Consider the following 21,382-nt stretch of genomic DNA (forward strand, 5'->3'; position numbering starts at 1 on the left):
AAGGTTTGGGTGTTGGCTCCTGTAGTTCAGAGAATTTATGCTCCCCAATGCACCCAGATGCAGTCTGTTTAATCTGGAAGAAGAGAGGAAAGAGGATACTCTGTGTGATAATTGTTCTCTTTATCCCAGACAATGCTTTGAAAATCATCGGTGATAAAATCACCATGCAGGCAAGTCCCAAAGAAGAGTGTGCACGGGAAGTGGTGCGGGCTGGTGTGCTGCGACATCGAGAGGTTGTATATCCTTACTGGAGCCTAAAGCCTGTCCTGCTGCTGAAGGAATGGATGCCAGGCCTGATAGAAAGGCTGCTGGACAAATTCCTCGTTCTGGAAAATATCCTCTAAGCCTCAGGGCAGTTCAATTTCACGTGGAAGCACAATAAAAGGAAAACCCTGCTCAAGCAGAGGGGCAACTGAGATACTGGACTCATGTTTGTTCTGGACATAATCTTTCCAAAGTGCATAGAGAGAGAGATAGGTTAAAAGATAGGAAACAAAGGGTAGGATGGAATGGAGAGAGTAAATAATGGTGTCTCACAGGGGTCTGTACCGGGCCTAGTCCTATTTAACATATTTATAAATGAGCTGGAAAAAAGGGGTAAACAGTGAGGTAGCAGCATTTGCAGATAATACAAAACTATTCAAGATAGTTAAGACTCAGGCAGACTGCAAAGAGCTACAAAAGGATCTCTCAGAACTGGGTGACTGGACTACAAAATGGCAGATGAAATTCAATGTTGATAAATGCAAAGTAATGCACATTGGAAAACATAATCCCAACTATACATATAAAATTATGGGGTCTAAATTAGCTGTTACCACTCAAGAAAGGGATCTTGGGGTCGTTGTGCATAGTTCTCTGAAAACATCCACTCAGTGTGCAGCGGCAGTCAAAAAAGCGAACAAAATGTTGGGAATCATTAAGGAAGGGATAGATAATAAGACAGAAAATATCATATTGCTTCTGTAGAAATCCATGGTACACCCACCTTTTGAATACTGTGTGCAGATGTGGTTGCCCCATCTCAAAAGAGATATATTGGAATTGGAAAAGGTTCAGAAAAGGACAACAAAAATTATTAGGGGTATGGAACGGCTGCTGGGACTTTTCAGCTTGAAAAAGAGACAACTAAGGGGAGATATGATAGAGGTCTATAAAATCATGACTGGTGTGGCAAAAGTAAATAAGGAAGTGTTATTTACTCCTTCTCATAACACAAGAACTAGGGACCATCAAATGAAATTAAGAGGCAGCAAGTTAAAACAAACAAAAGGAAGTATTTCTTCACACAATGCACAGTCAATTTGTGGAACTCCTTGCCAGAGGTTGTTGTGAAGGCCAAGACTATAACAGGGTTCAAAAAAGAACTAGATAAATTCATGGAGTATAGGTCCATCAATGGCTATTAAACAGGATGGGCAGGGATGGTGTCCCTAACCTCTGTTTGCCAGAAGCTGGGAATGGGTGACAGATGGATCACTTGATGATTGCCTGTTCTGTTCATTCCCTCTGGTGCACCTGGCATTGGCCACTGTTGGAAAACAAAATACTGGGCTAGATGGACCTTTGGTCTGACCCAGAATGGCCGTTCTTATGATGAGCAAAGATTTCCCCAATGAGCCCCAAAATACATACCTTAGATCTGGGCAGGGCCATGAGATGCAACTCCATCCTTCACTCATCTCTAGCATCTGGACACCTTGACACGTGTAGCTTACGTAAAGCCTCCTCTAGTTGGACTCTAACCCCCAGCCTGGCCTGAGGTGCATGTGCAGCTACCACAGACTACCTAATAATGCATGGAATTAGACCTAGAGTGGGGATACAGAGAGACCACTTCCCTGTCAAGGGCTGTCCTTTCCCTGCTCTTCTAAGTAGTTCAAAACTATACAGTTGTGTAGGCTTCTGGGCAGACCTCAGAGCTGCTGTCCGCCAATTAGATCAGAATGATGAGGGTCCCCAATCTCTCGGTTTCAAGCTGTAGGATGTCAATACACACTAGGGAACTTTTAGTGTGCATCAGGAGGATCCACAGAGTTAGTGTGAGGCATGCTAAAGTGCTGTATATTGATACACACACACACACGCGCGCACAAACACACACACCCCACCCCGTCTCCCACTCTATACCAGCTGCTAATATAACTACCAGGCCGAGGACTGAGAAGGAAACATCACAGCTATATCATAGACTGGGGTGAAAATGGCCATCAGAATCCAAACAGCTAATTAACAAACAATTACATCTAATATTTCTACAACACCTTTCATCCCAAAGTGACATCCCAAAGTATGGGATCCCAGACATCCCAAAGTGGTTCACAAACTTTTATGCATAAACCACCACTAAAACATAGCCAGCTCAGAGGTGGGAGAGTGGCACACAACTGGTGCACAATGAAAGGGAAATTTTGGCCCAGGACAATGAGGCAAACTGGGGAGGCTGTGTTGTCCAGGTACTAGACTTGGAGACAGAAGACCTCAGTACAATTCACAGCCATGCCACCAACTCACTGTATGACTTTCACAAAGTCACTTCACCTCCCTGCGGCTATTTCTTCATAGGTAACAGAGATAATACTGCTTATCTCCCTTTGTAAACCATTCAGATCTATGGATAAAAATCATTAGAGAGATGCTAGCTAAATGAAACTGCCTCAGAAGCATGAAGGGTGGATTCAAGCTGGCTGTTTCAGAGAGCTTAGCTATTTCAAGCTTATGCTTAGACTCCTGAGTTATCCCTTCCCAATAGGGAAAGGCACTGTTATAACATCGCTGCATTTTTCTCTTCTGCATCACAAGCCACAGGATGGAGAGAGGGGCGTCTGAGAGGAAAAGCCCAGAAGGAAAATTTCCTAGAGTTGTGTCACAGGCCTAAATGGAGACTGAAGCACAGGGATTACCCCGAGCATAGGTGTTCACTTTCTGCATGTCTCGTTTCAGCTGCACCACCTTCTCTTGCATCTCCGCAATCCCCACATAGTTACAGTAATTCATCTCTCCCTGAAGTGTCCAGAAAAACTTGGCCTAGAAAACAACATGGGGGGGGGGGGAGGGTAAGGCACTGCTATTCGCCTCTGCAGGGGATACTGCTGTCTAATAGCCAAGGTGGACTGTTGGTTCACAAGGCTACCTCACCATCTCTCCAGTATCCCACATACCAGCTATTATGGCTTCAATGTTCTGTTTGTCCCTCCCACAGCTTCCATCCCTGCCCCAAGTACAGAAACAGAGTAACTGAAAACCAGGCTCTGTGTGCAATGGGAGCGTTAGTGATCTGAAATCATAAAGATAGCTTTAAGCTATCTTTTTACCCCCTCCATTCTGATGTTGAGTAGGGCTGTGGCTGCTTGCAGTGTAAGTTGCAGCAGCCTCTGGGCTGTTCTAACATTCTGCTTCCTATAGCTCCCTGTGAACCCTGTTAAGCAGAGAACAGCTGTAGTGCTGTGAAATCTGGCCATCCTCTCAATGCACCCCTATGCTATGGACTAGGAGAAGGACTGGGGTAGAGCTATTACACTGGTCAGGCAGCTCCCTGCACAAGGGGAAGTCTCAGGGAGACATTTACACTGACTTTAAGGCCCTTTACATTGCCAGAGTGGTGACATACACAGAATGGTCAGGTGCCTTCAGGCTTCCATTAGATTCATGTGGGTTGGAATCAGGGGAAAGTTAATGTCACAGAGCAGATAGAGAGCTGGCGAGTGTATCCAAGTCAGCCTAAGGAGCCCTTACTCCAGGGAAAAGGAGGAAGTACAACAATAGCTTCAGTATCACTTCCTCTGTCGATTCCAGCCTCTATTCCCTGCATACTCCCCCAGCAAACAAACATAAAAAACTCCTAAAAAAGAGAGTAATTTTTCCATCGGGTGATGGGAATTTGCTCCCATAATTCCCTTTAGTGGAAATCACATGACTGGATTCATATTGACCAGGCTGAACATATATCACCATAACCTGTGATTTCAGTAACATTTAACTCCCCTTAAAGCTTGGACCACTTTGCAAATAGCGATCTGAGAATCAGAGTCAACACACAGGTGGAGACTAGAGCGGTGGTCTCAAGCTAGCGCTTCATTCCCTAGTCCCAGAAGAGATTGATCCAGGTCACGTGATAAGGCTACATCTAGGTTTTTCCATGCTGGAGGCAGGGGGGAACCCTGAGAGGGATGCAGGTTTCAGGAAAGCTCATGCACAATTTGGAAAACAGACTTTCCCCTCCTCTTGTGGCACAGATACCAGCAGCCTAAGCAGAAACAGGGAAGGAGTGGTGGTGGAAAACTACAAGGTGATTTGTCTCATGTCTAGAGTGGTCAAGAGTTCCTGGCTCTGAGAGACACACTCTCTCACTGTTATTCCTGATAAAATCTCCCCCAATAATCTCAGATATTTGGTGGGGGGAGCTGTTAGTCAGGAAGGCACTGCAGGTACCTTTAAAAATGATGCCAGGCCAGATGCCTCTTTCTCCATCTGCTTCCTCTTTCGCATGACCTTCTCACAGATCCCTGGGCTCTGCTCCATGTTTGTATACAGTTCTTGCAGGCACTGCTCAGTGTAGGATAAAGACTGTACTTCAAAGTCCTCGGGGGAAATCAGCTTGCAGAATGACATACTGAGGGGGTATTCGTTGTCAAACTCATCCAAGGTCTCCATCCTACGCTTCGCTAGAGAAAGACAGGCAGTAAAGCTATCCTGAATGGGAAAAAGAAAAGGAGTACTTGTGGCACCTTAGAGACTAACAAATTTATTAGAGCATAAGCTTTCGTGAGCTACAGCTCACTTCATCGATGAAGTGAGCTGTAGCTCACGAAAGCTTATGCTCTAATAAATTTGTTAGTCTCTAAGGTGCCACAAGTACTCCTTTTCTTTTTGCGAATACAGACTAACACGGCTGCTACTCTGAAACCTGAATGGGAAAGCGAGCCAGCAGAGTTACTTCCTACTGAAAGGTAGAGGCCACCCTCCTTTCCCATCCTGAGGTCCTGACACTGACACACAAGAGGGTAGATTGCTGCTGTAGTAGGAGCTCATAGCTATCCTAGTGCCAACCTCTCCTGGCGAGGGTCTGCGTAGGGAATAAGAGTTGCTGAAATTGCTGGAAGCTTCAGGACAGAACATCCACCCACAGGAAAATAAGGTGATAAGTGATCCTCTTGGGCAGGGCTTCTCTTAGGCTCCTCTGCACACAAGCATTTCCCCCCAAGGGCAGCTGGGACCATGACCTGCATCCTGTTTGAGGGAGGTGACTCCAGCTGGGGAGAGGAGCTGGCTCAATGCCACTGAGGAGCCAAATCCCCTCTCCTAAGAGAGAGAGGCGGCAGCAGAGCAAGCCCCCTCAGACTCTCCTCCCCAGAGAGAAAAGGAGGACTTGTGGCACCTTAGAGACTAACAAATTTATTAGAGCATAAGCTTTCGTGAGCTACAGCTCACTTCATTGGATGCAAAATCCACCAAATGCATCCGATGAAGTGAGCTGTAGCTCACGAAAGCTTATGCTCTAATAAATTTGTTAGTCTCTAAGGTGCCACAAGTCCTCCTTTTCTTTTTGCGAATACGGACTAACACGGCTGCTACTCTGAATCCTCCCCAGAGAGTGACCACAGCACCACAACCTCCACTTCTGTCCCCACCTCCCTGTGCAGCCAGTGCCCCCAGGGCACATGGGGGTGTCACAGAGTGACAGGCCATGTGCCACAGGACCATGACCCACAAGCACGGGTGGGGCTGGTCTGGACCATGATGACCCCCACTCACTCCCCCCTATTCCCTGACAGGTAAGGAGGGGCCATCCAGCAACTTGGAAAATATGGAGGGGAACAGCCTGGCCTCATTACACCTCAAGCAAAGACCTGGCCCCACCAGTCTACTTAACAGGGGGGAAGGTGTAGCAGGTGAAACTGCCCACGCCTTTGAAGGGAAGAGGCCATAGATCAGTTTCTGCAGCTCCAAACCCCCTACGGGGGTGGGGGGGAGAGGGAATGGCAGTGGGCGTGGCTCAGTCTTCGATGGGGCCAGTGGGCGGGGCTCCCTGTCCCCTGTGGGGGTGGACAGTGAGAGAAGGGTCTAGGTCTCCTATGGGGGCGGGGAAGTGGGCGTGGCTCCTTGTCCCCTACCCCGGGAGTGGGCGGGGCTCACGAACTCCCTGTCCCCTGTGTAGCGGCTGCCACCGCAGGGTCGGCGGCTCCCGGAACACGTGGGCCGCACACGTGACAATGCGCCGGTGTGACAGTTGGGAGGGCGGGGTTCCTACGTCGCTCCGGGGAAGCCAGCGTGCGTCGCGTCGCCCCGCCCGCTGCCCCGAACCGGCCGGTAGGTGGGGCCAGCGGGCGGGGGCGGGGCGGGGCGGGGCCCCCTCCCCCCGCCCCCGCCCCCGCCCCCGCCCCCTCGGCGCGGCAGGCGGCGGTTGCCGGGCGCGGGAAGGAAGAGGCGGGAGGCGCGGCGCGGGGCCAGGCTTTATTGCGCGGGGGCGGGGGCGGGGTCAGCCGCACAGGGCGGAGTCCAGGTCCTTGTGCTCCGGGTCGTAGGGCGCCTCCGAGAAGCAGATGGCCGCCTGGCGGTCGCACTCGCAGACGAACATCTCGCACGCGTCGTTCTTGGCTGCGGGGGGGAAGGGAGGCGGCGTCAGCGAGGGCAAAGCGGCCCTCGAGCGACCCGCCCCAGGGGCCACTCACTAGGCCGGCTCCTTCCCCGTGCGGCGAGCCCAGCGCGGGCCTTGGAGCCGGGGGGGCCCCAGGGCACGTCTGGCCCCCCCCCCGGGCTGTGGGGGCCGAGCCTCTGGGGGCCCCTCGCAGCGCTCCGGCCGGGCCCTAGGCGTTGGGCACGTTACCCGTGAGGGCGAGGACGGAGCGCCCGCCGGCGGAAGAGCCCTGGACCGCCCCAAAGCTTGGCTCTTGCCCGAGCCCGGGCCGGGCCAGGACAAGCTGCGGCCTCGCCCCCCCCGGGCTCTCCAGGCCTGGCTGGGACCGGCCCTGCCCAGGTCACCAGACGCCTCCCAGCCACCCACGCCAAGCCAACAACCCGCATTAGGTCGGCACCGGGCAGCCCTCGCAGGCCTGCGTGGTGATGCGCCCCAGGAGGGGCCGGCTGCGCCAAGGCCCTTGCAGGGGCAGGGCAAGGCTTTAGTAAGAGGGCCCTAGCAAGGGCATGGCCCGTGCTGCCAAGAAAGGTGAAAACTCAGAAGGCCTCTGCTAAGGGGACGGCTTTTCCTAGTCCAAGCAAGGGCAGCGCTTTGGGGAAGACAAAACCTCTGCTGTTTTGAATCAGATATTTCATACTTTTTACCCACTGCTCTAGTTCTGATCTGTGAGGGTGGCAGTTGTGCCTGTCCCCTTTTAGGTGTCCCTAGCCTCGGAGGGGAGCCCTGGGGCTATCATGGAAATGTTACATACTTTCTTTTCAAATGTTTAAGCAATAGCTGGATTAAGAGAGGCAGTTTCAGACTACTTTAAATCTTCCTAGGTGGCAGGGAGGAGAGGCAGCCAGGGTGATTCTCTCTGCTGGCTAGTGAAACTGACAAACTAAAATAGTTATACTCCTTCCCTTCACTTTCATACCTACTTCTTTTAATTTGAAATGCTCTCAAGGAGCTTTACAGAATACTTCAAACACACCACTATTGAAAAATACAGCCACACCAGGGATAAAGAGCCACAGTCAAGTAGCCCTCACCAGTAGGAGGAGAGGAAACTATGGGCAAGATACTTGGGCAAACCCCCTCTCATAAGAATTGACATGAAACTTAATAGCTAGCAAGAAGAGAGGGGAGCTCTGTGCACCAGACACTGTGTGGAACTAAGTTTAGCAGGACAAAAGGCTTTATCCTTTGATGTGTGTCCGCTGTAGCTCACGAAAGCTTATGCTCAAATAAATTTGTTAGTCTCTAAGGTGCCACAAGTCCTCCTTTTCTTTTTGCGGCTATGAACCTGTGATCCCAAGGAGTTAAGGCCTTTCAAACCAGAACTATGGGCTATGCTGTGTAGAGTGTGATTGCTACAGAGTCTCTACGGGGAGGTATACCCATTCCTGGCAAACACCATCTCTGCTGAAGTGGATAATGGTATGGTGGGGAGCCTGCTTAGGAAGCACCTTCCTGCTGAAGGAGATGCAGCTTAGATCAAACCCCCATAAAGAAGAAACCAGTGGCTAAATGAAATAAGAGAAGGCAGACATACTGCTACAGGTAACGGTGGTGCCTGAGCAGCTGTAGGTATACAGCTGTGTGTAAGGATTGTCCAGAAGTCCTTTGCATGCTGAAAGCTTCTGGGCCGCAGAATAGCAGTTATCATGCACCTGACAGCACCTGTGAAACAATGGGGAATACATTCAGAACCATGTACTCAGGCTTGAGCTCAGGTAGCTTGTTTTAAGTTATGTAACTAGGGTGGATTGTCTAGACCAGTGTTTCCTACACTTGGGATGCTGCTTGTTCAGGGAAAGCCCCTGGTGGGCTGGGCCGGTTTGTTTAGGCCGGCACCGCTTCCTGCAGCCCCCATTGGCCTGCAACAGTGAACTGCAGCCAGTGGGAGCCACGATCCGCGGAACCTGTGGATGCGGCAGGTAAACAAACCGGCCTGGCCCACCAGGGGCTTTCCCTGAACAAGCAGTGTCACAAGTTTGGGAAACACTGGTCTAGACGATGCTCTGAACAAAAGGGCACAATGATCAGACAGCGAATGTAGGGCATCTCTGAAGGGAAAGTAATCTGCTAGATAAGGGGCCAAATTCTCAGTCTTATTGTTGCACATGCACTTATATCAATAGCATTGCAGTGGCATCACTTGAGTACAAAGCCCTATGATGTATACTTAAATCTGGTCACCCTGATTTGTTTCTCTCTTGGCTGCTGCTTAGCACCACTACAAGGGTTGCTACTACACATTCACTTCAGCTCTTCAGCATAGCAATCACCAGCAGAAGAGTGAAACAAAGGGAGCTGCTTGGATGATGTGTAACCCCTGAGAATGGACACAGTGAAATACAATACAACCCCATTTCTTGGCACTGGATGTCATATTAGCCAGGAATGTTCTCCAAACACCTACAGGCAGGGGCACCTAGGAAAGGGCTGACGGCAAGAACTGCAGATACAGCTGCAAGGAGAGGGAAAGGTTTTGAGAAGGCAAAGTCTCACCAACCTGTCAAGGATATCCACCGGTGTTCCACTGCCTCCGAAGCCACAGTAGCAGCCATAGTTATTGTAATCCTTTAGTGGGTGGCTGTTCGGGATGGTGCATTTGATTATTGCGCGGAACTGCCACAGAGCTCGGGAGATGGTAGCGGCATTGGCCGCACCCACTGAGAAGAAACACAAACACTCAGGTGGGAGTTATACCTGACAGTAGCAGACAATACCTATTCATGTCTCAGACGTGCTCAATCTGGTTCCCTTCTAGCTACAATCAAACTGATGTTAATCAGATCCGAAAGACTGGGATATGGGGGAGGGTGGGAAAATAGCTTTCTTTGGGTTTTTGAAGTTAAAGCACATGCTCCTGCCTATCAAAAATAGGGTGTTGCAGAGGCAGCTTCTGAAGGTGGATGATCTCATTGTCAAACTGTCACTTTCCATAAATTACCTGCGTCTACTGCCATATGTGTGGCAAGTTGAGTTCGTACCCACCAAGACCTCCAGTCCGTGACACATGTGTAAGACAGACAGACTTAGGGTGTGAGAATGAGTAAATGACATAGTCATACCTGAAAACAGCAGAATGAGCTGGATGAATTTCATTCCTTCAGTAGGGTCTGAAAAATGTAGTCTTTGTGGTCTGCATCAGTCTCTTTATATTACAGCCTTACCTTGACACAAGTGTGATAACAGGGCAGTGTTTAGATTGTTGAATGCAGACTTCCGTCAGGGGATGTGGGATCACAGAGTATAGCAAGGTTGGCTGAAGGTCAGCAGTTACCTTTTCAGGAGCCAACAGGCCAGCTGCATACTTTAGGGTTTTTTTTTTTAATTTAAAATTAAGATAATGCTTGTGTAACAAGCTAAATTTAAAGTCCTGGAAATATTCTTGACATCCATAAAACAGATACAGTATAACATGGGCAAGCTCCCCAACCACAAAGCTTGAAGAACTGTTTCCAAGCCCAGACAGTGTGGCCTCTGGCGAGACTAGCACCAGTGGTAGCAGTTGTGCTGATGACTCCTCTGACACAAATACCTATCCTCCTAGGAACTAGCCTGACATTTTCATGGCACCCTCTTTTATCTCCAGTCCAGAAGGTGCACCTGTGTTCTCCTGGCCTGGTCCAGATAATAGGGTGAAAGCAGTTCACCCCATTCTGAATGGTCTTCTGTCATGAGGTGGGTGGCCAGGTGGAGGCACTGTGTGATGCTAAGGGATAAGCAGGCTGTTATTTTGAAAACGTGAAGGAGGGAGAGGTTGGAGATCTTCAATGATCTAAAAATCAAAAAAGATTCCTACAAAAAGTGGAAACTAGGTAAAATTACAAAGGATGAATATAAACAAACACCACAAATATATATGGACAAAACTAGAAAGGCAAAGGCACAAAACGAGATCAAACTAGCTAGAGACATAAAGGGTAACAAGAAAACATTCTACAAATACATTAGAAGCAAGAGGAAGACCAAGGCCATTACTCAATGGGGAGTAGGGGAGAGAAATAACAGGAAAATGTGGAAATGGCAGAGGTGCTTAATGACTTCTTTCTTTCGGTTTTCACCAAGAAGGTTGGTGGTGATTGGACGTCTAACATAGTGAACGCCTGTGAAAATGAGGTAAGATCAGTAGAGGCTAAAATAGGGAAAAATAAGTTAAAAACTGGACAAATTAGATGTCCTTAAGTCATCAGGTCTTGATGAAATACATCCTAGAATACTAAGGAGCTGACTGAGGAGATATCTGAGCCATTAGTGATTATTTTTTAAGTCATGAAAGATGGGAGAGATTCCAGAAGACTGGAAAAGGGCAAATATAGTGCCAATCTATAAAAAGGGAAATAAGGACAACTGAGGGAGTTACAGACCAGTCAGCTTAACTTCTGTACCCGGAAAGATAATGGAGCAAATAAATAAGCAATCAGTTTGCAAACATCTAAAAGATAAGTAACAGCATGGATTTGTCAAAAACAAATAGTGTCAAACCAACCTGATAGCTTTCTTTGACAGGGTAACAAGCCTTGTGGATGGGGGGAAGCAGTAGACGTAGTATATCTTGACTTTAGTAAAGCTTTTGATACTGTCTTGCATGACCTTTTCATAAAAAACCCAGGGAAATGCAACCTAGATGGAGCTACTATAAGGTGGGTGCAAAACAGATTGGAAAATCTTTCCCAGAGAGTAGTTATCAGTGGATCAGAATCATGCTGGAAGGGCATAACGAGTGGAGTCCCACAGGGTCAGTTCTGGGTCGGGTTCTGTTCAATATCTTTATCAATGATTTAGATAATGGTATACAAAGTATATTTATAAAGTTTGCGGATGATACTAAGCTGGGAGGGGTTGCAAGTGCTTGGGAGGATAGGATTAAAATTCAAAATTATCTGGACAAACTGGAGTAATGGTCTGAAGTCAATAGGGTGCAGTTCAATAAGGACAAATGCAAAGTACTCCACTTAGGAAGGAACAATCAGGTGCACACATACAAAATGGGAAATGACTGCCTAGGAAAGAATACTGTGGAAAGGGATCTGGGGGTCATAGTGGATCACAAGCTAAATATGAGTCAACAGTGTAACATTTGCAAAAAAACCAAACATTGTTCTGGGGTGTATTAGCAGGAGTGTTGTAAGACATGAGAAGTAATTCTTCTGCTCTACTCTGCGCTGATTAGACTCAACTGGAGTAGTGTGTCCAGTTCTGGGCGCCACATTTCAGGAAGGATGTGGACAAATAGGAGAGAGTCCAGAGAAGAGTAACAAAAATGATTAAAGGTCTAGAAAACATGACCTATGAGGGAAGATTGAAAAAATGGGATTTGTTTAGACTGGAAAAGAGAAGACAGAGGGGACATAACAGTTTTCAAGTAGATAAAAGGTTGTTACAAGGAGGAGGAAGAACAATGGTTTTTATTAACTTCTGAGGCTAGGACAAGAAGCAATGGGCTTAAATTGCAGTGAGGGAGGGTTATGTTGGACATTGGGAAAAACTTCCTGTCAGGATGGTTAAGCACTGGAATAAATTGCCTAGGGAGATTGTGGAGTCTCCATCATTGGAGATTTTTAAAAGCAGGTTAGACAAACACCTGTCAGAGATGGTCTAGGTAATACTTAGTCCTGCCACTAGTGCAGGGGACTGGACTAGATCAGTGGCTCTCAAAGCTGGTCTGCCACTTGTTCAGGGTAAGCCGGTTTGTTTACCTGCCGAGTCCACAGGTTTGGCTGATCGCGGCTCCCACTGGCTGCGGTTCACCGTTCCAGACCAATGGGGGCTGCGGGAAGGGCATCCAGCATGTTCCTCGTCCTGTGCTGCTTTCTGCAGCCCGCATTGGCCTGGAACAGCAAACCACGGCCAGTGGGAGCTGCAATCGGCTGAACCTGCAGACGCGGAACGTAAAACCGGCCCAGCTGCCAGGGGCTTTCCCTGAACAAGTGGCAGACCAGCTTTGAGAACCACTAGACTAGATAATCTCTCGAGGTCCCTTCCAGTTCTATCATCACTGAATGTTTGGCAAGTGGTAGGAACCAGGGGAGTTGGAATGTTTCTCAGCTTCTTAGGGTGCAGAAGCAGGGAACAGCCATAACATGGAAGATACTGGTTGTAGGATGTAAACAAAGGAGAAGAGAAATGTAGAAAGGAATGGTCTGAAGAATTATCAGTTACTAAGCCTGCAGTTCTATATCAGAATACAGAAAAGATCCAGCAGGGCTTTCTCTGAGATGCAAATTGTGAGTGGGCACCAACAGAAAATTAAGCTCATTCTTCTGCAGGGGTAGCCCTTGCCTGGACAGAATAGTGGCTACATTAGCATCTTGCCAAAACACACTAGCCACAATTAGATGGTATGAAATGGAGAAGATTTCAGCCAACCTAATTTTTAATGGCATGCTGTGCTTCCCAGGCTGCTGGGATCAAGATGGCTCTTTGCATCTTGGAACCTGCCATCTCCACAGGCAGCATTAGAACTAAAGATGCACAGGGCAGTGTTGTAGACATACCTGGCCTGTATTTGGCCAATGGAACCGACTTTGCAAACCCCTTTCCAGAGGGAATTGGGAGAATTACCAGCACCTTAAAATTTCCCTTCTCCCATGCATAAAAAACATCCTGAAAACACAAATGTTTCGTTCACTCGAATACACTGTGTATAACAGGGATGATGACCTAGTGCCCCACATTAAGAGCAATCCTAGCATGACAGACTTAACTAAGTGCACTTCTAATTAGTACTACACCACCAGATCTTTCTCTGGCTATGATCCTGCTGACCCATAACTGCTCTGGAAACACCTGCATCCACTTCTCTCCAGTCAGATGTCACCAGATTGATGACAGAGTTGCTAATGGAAAGAACTGTTGATGAATTGATTCCAGGAATAAGCAGGTGGCATGGTACTCACACTCCTGGAAAGACAAACCATCTAACTTAGAGAGAGCGCCAAATTTTTCTCTAATGTAACTCCAACTTCAACAAAATTACTCCAGTGGTGAATTGGGCCCACTATTTTTAACTCACCCACCTGATTATCATTTATCTCAGAGATACTGATTTTCCAGTGCTGGCTTGTGATGGGAGCACCCAGTCACATCTCTCATGGAGTTTTGGCTACTTTCCAGATCATAAAATTATATTATATTAAAGTGGGTTTAAACACAAGCAGCTCCCCACTAGCCACCTCCCTACAACCCACCCAATACTTTATGTTATCATCATTCCCCTTAATCTATGGTCTGACACTTTTCAATGTCTCAAATTTTTAATCGACAAGTTTCATTCACATGCTTTACCAATATCCAGATATTCCAGCTACTGCGTTTCCTGTGGCTCCTCATTTTGTGCTTTGTGTGATCAAGTCTCTCCAGAACTATTTTTTATAAATAAAAACTTGCCATATTTATTACTTATGGTTCCATTATCCTCTAGGGATGCAACTACACTGAGACTTTTAGCCAGTTCTCCCACTATGTCTAGTGCCTGTACCACCACACCAAAACTAGCAAAAAGTGGGAGACTGACCACTTCCATTCTTACCAACCTGTCTTCTAAGCTTGCTCAGAGTAGGTCTAGTTAACATGGTGCCAAAACCACTGGGTGACCAGTCTACACTAGTGCTCCTACTTTTTCAAACACTGGTGGAACTGCTCAAGGGCTAGAGAAAGGGTGGGAGAACTGCCTTAAATTGTAGGCCTCTGCTCAGATTCTCACTATAATTGTATTAAGGGACTGTAGCTAGTTTTACTGGTTGCAACTACCAGGATTACTTTTTTCTTCCTTTTGTGTCCCCCCATGTGCTGTTTGTTGTTTTTTTAAACTCTTGGTTTCTTCCCCAGTTCTCTAAGACTCCCACTCATTGATTCAGAAAGTTAATTAACTAGTTCCCTTTACACCCTGAGATATAGATTATTCACAGCATTTGCTTAAGTATGTGTTCATTTTCGAAGTACTCTTCCCTGCCTTTTATCAAGTCATAGTTCAAGATTCTCATGACCAAATTGTCCAAACCTCTTCTTTATTAAAGCCAGATTTAAAACAATTCAGTATCTCAGTTGCTTTAGAATCACCATTAATTTCACCTTTTCCCCATTAATTGTCTTTCCTGCTACTATTTTCACTTTTCATATACTTGTAAGCCTTCTTGTTCTCCACTACTCTAGCTAGCTTAACGTATTCCTTTTATTGCCCTTTCCTTTTGCCTGTAAACCTTAACTTTCTGGGGTTCCTTTCCTCTCCAGTTTTAGCGTGTGTGCTCCCAAAGAACAACTCAATGGTTGTGTGTTTTATTTTTGTGTGTCGCATTTGCACAAGGCCTACATGTGGCAGGTATAATTCAAGTCTCTGAGCAATTGTGTCTGGTGATTTCCAGACAACCAATCCTAAAGTGTGGGAAAGTGAGTGAGTGAGCACCACCCAGACACCAAACAAGGAGAAACAGGGTACATTTCATTCTATCACTGAAGGATACTAGATAAAAGCTCTGGTCTTCATGGATCAGTCTATCCCAAAGCCTCCCACCTTGATAGCTGTGACAACACAGTAGAATTTCCATTATTAAATGCAGACTCCATCAGGACTCTTGGGGTTACTTTCACCAGCAGATCTTTGAACAGTGTTTCATGAAACTATACTAGCTGCTGCTTGTTATTTGCATTCTTTTCTCAGCAGCACTGTTGTGTATTAATTAGACTGCTTTTTAGGATTCCCCCAACTTTTTGTACACTAGCAGATTTTAATATTTCCTCCCAGTGCTCTTTATTCACTAGATTTTTTTATTTTCCACAATTTGCTTTCTTGCAATCTAACTCCTGTGTTCAGCAAATCCAAAGAATACTTTCAGGCTTTCTGATTTCCTGGTGTGTTTCTCCCTTTCTGGAATCCACAGACATCCATGCATGACCCCTGTGAGGTGGAGAAAAATTATCATCTCTGTCTTACAGATGGGAAACAGTTGCTCAGAAGAGTTAAGGGATGTACCAGAGCTGGGAGTTGAATGCCAGGACTGTGGATCCCAGGCTTGTGTTCAACCACAGGGCAAGATTCCCAGCATCCCCAACTCTGGGTGAAGCCTTCCCCAATTCAGAGCCACTCATACATATAACACAACTGAGAAGGACCATTTTCAAATAATTTATTAGGAATTTAAAACTGAAATCTGGAAAAAGGGTTACAGGTATAGAGAGAACAAACATTGGAGTGTAATAACTTACTGGCTTCAAAACATAGCTTTATTTCGTTTTAAAAAATGCCCACCCTCAAACTGGAGCCCCAGACTCTGGGCAGCAGCAGCACTGGCTGGAGAGCGAATCACAGCCCAGTGGCAATACAGTGGGGCTGGGAGGTACATGGAAGGGGGCACAGAAGCAGCTCAGCGCATGTACCAAGAGGGAAGAAAGCGCTGTCTGCACACCCAAATCTGAAGTATACAGAATAAAAATAAACCCCATACAATGCAGCTTTTCTTTAATTAGGAAATATTAAAAAAACCCAGACAGACTCTTGTCTCAGTAACAAAAATTATTGCTTTGTGTTTTCAATACTAACCCATTAAGTACCTCTTACTAAACAGAACTCTCCAAATGTATTGCTTGGTCAGGCATGGCCACACTGCTGGGTCTCAAGACCAGCCACAATGCAGCAAGGGAAGCGGGAAGTGGAAGGGAAGAAGGGGTCCATTTGGGCCCTGTGGCCTCCCTCCAATCCTCTCACTTACTGGGGCTCATTTTGGGAGAACAGCAGGAATGATTTTTCAAACTTAAGATGAAGCTGCATTATTTCCCTGGGGAACACATTGGGCTGCATCTTAATAAAAGGCTTAATCACCCCCCCCGCAACAAGGTCTTTGGTTCACTTAAAACAAATCCAGACCCAAACCTGCCCCTTAAATCCCTGCTTGAGGCAACCTCACAGCAGAGGCCACTTGTTAAGAAGGGCTTGGGCAGCCTCAGGAGAAGGGACCATATAATCAAATTACAGGACAGAGGATGAACTCCCACAGATTTCAGGACACAAAGGAAAGCAAATAGGAAGCTGTGATTATAGAATTCATATGATCCCTGAGAAGCCCTTTACTCACCCTTCCCCCATACATTACCACCCCCAGTGCTTCCCCCCCCCCAGTTAACGACTTCCCCCACCCAATGCCCTGCCTTTCAAAGAACGACCACCCCCACATCCCGCCCCCGACAGTGAGCCCTTCCTAATACCCTGTCCCCTAAAGGACGATGCCCTTCCCCAGACCATCTTGACACAAGTGATACTATTTGGAGAGTCAATTCCTTTCAAAATAACGAAGACAAGCAGAGACAGTAAAGCCCTTTGCCTAGCCAAACCAGATGTTGGCACTTAGGGAGCCCAGTGGTGGAGTCTGTACATCAAGCGACTGGAAGCAGCTTTAACCCGCTCAGCAAAATAGCCGATGGCCGGTAAGTTTCATTCCTCTCTCTCCCCCCTTCATCTCAGAGGTCTTAAAATCTTACAGTAAAAGGTGTACAAAAAAGAAAGGAGTCCTGTCAGGATTCTGCTGGAGAATATTGCTCACACTGAGGTGCCAGGTTCAGGAACCTTGAGCCAGGCTGCAGCCAGGTTCACCTCGCGATATTTACATATTATACACTAGGAAAAAGCAAACCCCACGTAAAACTAAATCTAGGAAAACAAAAATACTTTCAGCTGTAAGGGTAGTGTTTTTACTTAGCAAAATATACATTTTGTTTTGTTCTGTAGCGATATCCCACCTTTTCAGATCCTTGGAGCTTCACACATTTCAAAACCTCACATTTACAAAACAGAAACAATTAAAAACAGTTTCTTTAAAAAAAAAGCGCGTCAGTTCTGCTCAGCCTTCTCTCTCTCTGCGTCTCTCTTCCCTTCAGAACTGCATTCACATCACATACTGTCCTTTAAAAATGTTGACAACAACAGAGTTGAAAAAAATCAAAACAATTTCAAAGCCAAATAAAAATACTCCTCATTAAAAACTATCTAACACGATCACAAAGCCAATTCATAAAATATGTCTACTAGCTCAGGAAAGAGCAAACAATGAAAAAGAGGGTCACCCCCCCAAAAAATAAAGATAAAAAAATAAAATAAAAAATAAAACTACCAGCTAATAAAATAAATAAAGAAGAATTGGGGGTTTGGGGGAGGGAGAAGCGTAAACCATCGGTGGTTAGTAAGAAAGCGAGATGATCTCCTTGGGTTCAGTCCAGTGTGGTCTGTTCAGTGGGAGAGATCAGGGCAGGTCAGCAGGAGCCTGGCAGCCAGCCGGCAGTGTGCAGTTTTATTCAATAAAAAGGAAACCTTGGCTCATCCCCCAAGGCTCACCAGATCCTCCAGCCCGCTGTCCTTGGTTAGGTCACTGGGGAATCTGCAGGAGACCAGCAGAGGTGGGAGGTATGGGGGGTAGAGGAGACAGAAACAAACAAAAGAAAAACTAACAACCTTTCAGGTTTTTGTCTTGTTTGACACAGCAACAGGGGGTGTCCAAACTTCCCACAATGCAGGATTGTGCTGGCACCTTGGCAGTGGCATGAATATTGCACCTGATTGGCAAAGAAGTGGGCAGAATGCAACTGCCCCTATCTTTAACATGAAGGTGTGGGCCAAAGGGACAAGCCCCAGCGTGCAATGCAGCCTGACTTCTTGGATCAAGGAGTACTGCATGCTAAAATCTGCGGGCTCCCTGGGTCAAACTTCTGTAGTAAAGACGAGGCTAGTTATACGCTGCAAACTACACTCAAGTTATCCCTGGTTGAAGAGATGCAGCCCAGTCACATCTGCCCTACTCATTTCAGTCACATTTCTCTTTTTAAACTGCCAAACTTCTGCCACTTTTGAGGTGTGCACCAAGACCCTCCAACAGCTCCCCCTTACCCCGTTCTCAGGGACACAGCTGGAGCTGTGTGTAGATTTTTCCCACTCCCATCTGGATGTGGAAGCCTCTTTTCTCCCACAGACCACCTCCATGGAGAGGAAACAGCACCCCAGAGATGCAGTGCTCTCAGCAGCAGTGAGATTTGATGAGTTAGCTGCACGCAGGGTACCGCAAAGTAAAAGGGTGGGAGGGGCTTGTCTTTCCAGAGTGCCGGTACGAGAGCTCACATTGCCTTAGGATTTTGGCCAACTGTGCCTGTCTATCTTCTGTCTCCGTCAACTCCCCTATTTCTACCAGGTCTCCATACTATCCTCTCCATTTCCCTCACTCCACACTCTTCCAACTGAGGGCTTCCCCTTCTCCCTGCTACCACTGGGGCACAGCCACTTATTCTTCTGGCCTCAGAGACCTGGATGAGCTTCCCTTTAGAGCCCAACAGTGACACTAACTGGCCAAAGCGGTTACTCAAGCAAAACACCATTTCCTGTCCCTTCCTGCCCACACTCAATGGAATGCCTCTGCAGCACTTCAAGCTTGGGGAGCAGAAGTCTGGGACAAGGAATTAGAACCTGGGTCACTGGGTGGACAGGACAGAATGCAGCCCCTCGCCTGGCCTCCTTGCTCTCATCTTCAGATGAAGCCCCTGAACGTTGGCTCAACCAATAGGAAACTCTCAGTGTAACTGAATAATAAAATCCCCTCCTGAGCCTAGCTTCACTCCTCTCACACCTTCCCACCTTCTCCTGTTCCAAACATCTTACCTCCTGCCTCCTTGGTCGCTAGCTTCAATGGTAGCCATTGGTAAAAGCCGTTGCAATCAAGGGACCCTACAGAGGAAGAATTCAAATCCCTCGATTAGACAAACCAAAGGAAAGAGGTTGAGTCCAGGGGTGTGATTTGTCCATCCGTCCCTTCCCTTGTAGGAATTTATTGGGATGTCAGTGACACAGCTCCCTAAATGTACTACTATTCCTAAGGACAGCCCTACCCCCTTTAGAGATCTGACTGGAATCATTTAGCCCCCAATGCACTGTGAGGAGGCCTCTCAGCACCCTGAGATTTACATGGAGTGATACAACCCTCATACTGACAGGTTTTAGAGTAGCAGCCGTGTTAGTCTGTATTCACAAAAAGAAAAGGAGTACTTGTGGCACCTTAGAGACTAACAAATTTATCTGAGCATAAGCTTTCGTGAGCTACAGCTCACTTCATCGGATGCATTCCAATGCATCCGATGAAGTGAGCTGTAGCTCACGAAAGCTTATGCTCTAATAAATTTGTTAGTCTCTAAGGTGCCACAAGTAACCCTCATACTATCTCCCTCTCAGGAAACATGCCATCACTAGTCCGTCTCTTCCAAGCCACCTAATATCCCCCAGCAGAGTCCTATGGAATCCCCAGTCCTTTCCCAGCTGTAGCCCCACATTCCATAGGGAAACATGCAGCTAGCAGATATTTGCTCTGCACTCTCCCCGTCTCTGTCCAGCCTTCTATTATTCCTGGGGACCCATGTACGTTCCACCTTTGGAAGGGAGTTCTGTGTTTCATTCTGATGGGGAGAATAGTTGTGGTCTTTCTGAACACTTACAGTGGTGAGCTCAGTCATGGCCCAGCTGCTGGGAAAGCCGTTTCCACTGCTCACGAGTCTCACCATTGAGGTGCTAGTTCCATCAGCCCAGAGGAAGGTAGCTGTCATAGCAGGCTATGATCAGAGTGAGGTAATAGGCCCTTGGGTAGCTTGGGCCAGTTCTGCGGAGGACTTTGAAGAGTGGGACCAAGCCCTAGCACTTAACTTGGTATTCAATGGGGAACCAGTGTAGAGAGCAGAGTTCTGGGGTGACATGCACTCGGCAGCCTGTTCTGTAAGCTTAGTAGGCTGCTGCATTAGGAACCAATTGGGGCCTTAAGCTCAGTGTTTTTATGCGTAGGGACTGTATATTGCAGTAACCAAGCCTTGAGGTTGCCTGCAGCGGTTGTCATTTGGGTATTCATAGTTGTAGAAATCACCATCCCAAAAGGTTTCATGATTTATACACACCCCACCTCCTTCTACCTCCCAACCTCAACAGCTGGGTATGAAACACTCACCCCTAGGCTGTGACCAAAGCCAGTACTTGGAGCTGGACTCGCAGCACTGATGTAACTGCTGACCCCTGAATCCTGATTGGCTGCTCCGTAAAGCTCTGCCATTGGCCCAGGACTGGTAGTGCCCAGAAACCCACCAGTGCGGCTCGGAGTAGAACCTAAGGGAGGAAGCAAAACTACATGGTGAAGATCCCAAAATGCAACCCCGTCCCACCCCCCTCTCATAGCCCAGTGCAAACCTCAGCCAGGTTGCTTCCCCGGGTAGGAAAGTGGCAGTTACCTGTCCCTCTCACTACAGCTGCCGCCGCCGCCGCTGCCGCCATCGGTCCATATGCAGTAAGGGGAATAGCTGGAAGAGAAGGAACAAGCATTTCATAGTGGCACCAGGGGACGCTCCTGAGCGGGCACCTCCACTTCCCTCTAGGGAACAGCTGCCAAAAAGGTGCATGAGCGTGGCATGTTACCTATTACACTCAGGATGGATAAGCAGGAGGAACACACAGCCCTGCATTTACAGGACAGTTTTCATTTAGAAAAGCCCTCAAGCAACTGAGCTGACCAATTCCGGACATAGGAAACTTTTCGTTCAGGACTGAAACACAGCGACATCTGCGCTGACGCTGCTAAACCGCAATACCGCATGCCAGCTTAGGACAGGAAGTGACTGAGAATCCCTTAGCCAGGTGAACTGGCATGGGGAATTTAGGATGGCTATTGCCATTTGGCTCCAACCCTAAAGGCTAACACCCCAACTCTGGGGATTTTTGGTGGGCACAGAGGGTCAGTAGCTTGGTTT

At 47.4% G+C, this 21,382-nt stretch overlaps 4 protein-coding genes across 17 annotated transcripts in view; 1 reads left to right on the plus strand and 3 right to left on the minus strand.

Annotated features, from left to right (window-relative positions):
* Nucleotides 1-428, plus strand: part of LOC119843806 (hydroxysteroid 11-beta-dehydrogenase 1-like protein B) — an 11,765-nt gene extending 11,337 nt beyond the window's left edge. The window contains exon 5 of one of the 2 annotated variants that reach the window (XM_043497988.1): nucleotides 130-411. In XM_043497988.1, the coding sequence (XP_043353923.1) occupies nucleotides 130-344 (215 nt within the window). In that variant the 3' untranslated portion in view covers nucleotides 345-411. Of the gene's footprint in view, nucleotides 1-129 lie in introns of both variants that reach the window. The other variant, XM_038373690.2, reaches the window with a different exon arrangement.
* LOC119843804 overlaps nucleotides 1-6,328 on the minus strand; it is a 16,066-nt gene extending 9,738 nt beyond the window's left edge. Inside the window, exons 1-3 of one of the 3 annotated variants that reach the window (XM_038373689.2) lie at nucleotides 6,114-6,328; nucleotides 4,432-4,664; nucleotides 2,904-3,027 (exon numbers count right to left, since the gene is read on the minus strand). In XM_038373689.2, the coding sequence (XP_038229617.1) occupies nucleotides 2,904-3,027; nucleotides 4,432-4,653 (346 nt within the window). In that variant the 5' untranslated portion in view covers nucleotides 4,654-4,664; nucleotides 6,114-6,328. Of the gene's footprint in view, nucleotides 1-2,903; nucleotides 3,028-4,431; nucleotides 4,693-4,906; nucleotides 5,187-6,113 lie in introns of those variants that run through there. The other 2 variants (XM_038373688.2, XM_043497989.1) reach the window with 2 other exon arrangements.
* A 150-nt stretch (nucleotides 6,329-6,478) lies between these two features.
* On the minus strand, nucleotides 6,479-9,937 carry PLA2G1B (phospholipase A2 group IB). Its single transcript, XM_038373714.2, has 5 exons — nucleotides 9,909-9,937; nucleotides 9,697-9,758; nucleotides 9,135-9,294; nucleotides 8,172-8,299; nucleotides 6,479-6,597 (listed from the first exon to the last, which is right to left on the minus strand). Exons 1-5 carry the CDS (start codon nucleotides 9,935-9,937, stop codon nucleotides 6,479-6,481), a joined length of 498 nt encoding a protein of 165 aa, XP_038229642.2.
* Nucleotides 9,938-15,736: 5,799 nt separating this feature from the next.
* Nucleotides 15,737-21,382, minus strand: part of MSI1 (musashi RNA binding protein 1) — an 88,395-nt gene continuing 82,749 nt past the window's right edge. For 6 of the 11 annotated variants that reach the window (XM_043497996.1, XM_043497995.1, XM_043497994.1 and 3 more), the window contains 4 exons: nucleotides 20,867-20,935; nucleotides 20,590-20,762; nucleotides 19,263-19,328; nucleotides 15,737-17,994 (listed from right to left, as the gene is read on the minus strand). In XM_043497996.1, the coding sequence (XP_043353931.1) occupies nucleotides 19,287-19,328; nucleotides 20,590-20,762; nucleotides 20,867-20,935 (284 nt within the window). In that variant the 3' untranslated portion in view covers nucleotides 15,737-17,994; nucleotides 19,263-19,286. The remainder of the gene's footprint in view (nucleotides 17,995-19,262; nucleotides 19,329-20,589; nucleotides 20,763-20,866; nucleotides 20,936-21,382) is intronic. The other 5 variants (XM_038373927.1, XM_038373926.2, XM_038373919.2 and 2 more) reach the window with 1 other exon arrangement.

The sequence above is a fragment of the Dermochelys coriacea genome, chromosome 15 (assembly GCF_009764565.3).
Source record: "Dermochelys coriacea isolate rDerCor1 chromosome 15, rDerCor1.pri.v4, whole genome shotgun sequence".
NCBI lineage: Eukaryota > Metazoa > Chordata > Testudines > Dermochelyidae > Dermochelys > Dermochelys coriacea.

Excerpts from the sequence above, each read along its gene's own strand:
- PLA2G1B (XM_038373714.2), bottom strand. The coding sequence starts at position 9,937 with ATGCAGCTGGCCTGTTGGCTCCTGAAAAG. Across the intron at positions 9,295-9,696 it reads GCTCATTCTGCTGTTTTCAG|TGGGTGCGGCCAATGCCGCT; the intron begins GTATGACTATGT and ends GTTTCTTCTCAG. Across the intron at positions 8,300-9,134 it reads CCGGTGGATATCCTTGACAG|GTGCTGTCAGGTGCATGATA; the intron begins GTTGGTGAGACT and ends ATTGTTTCACAG.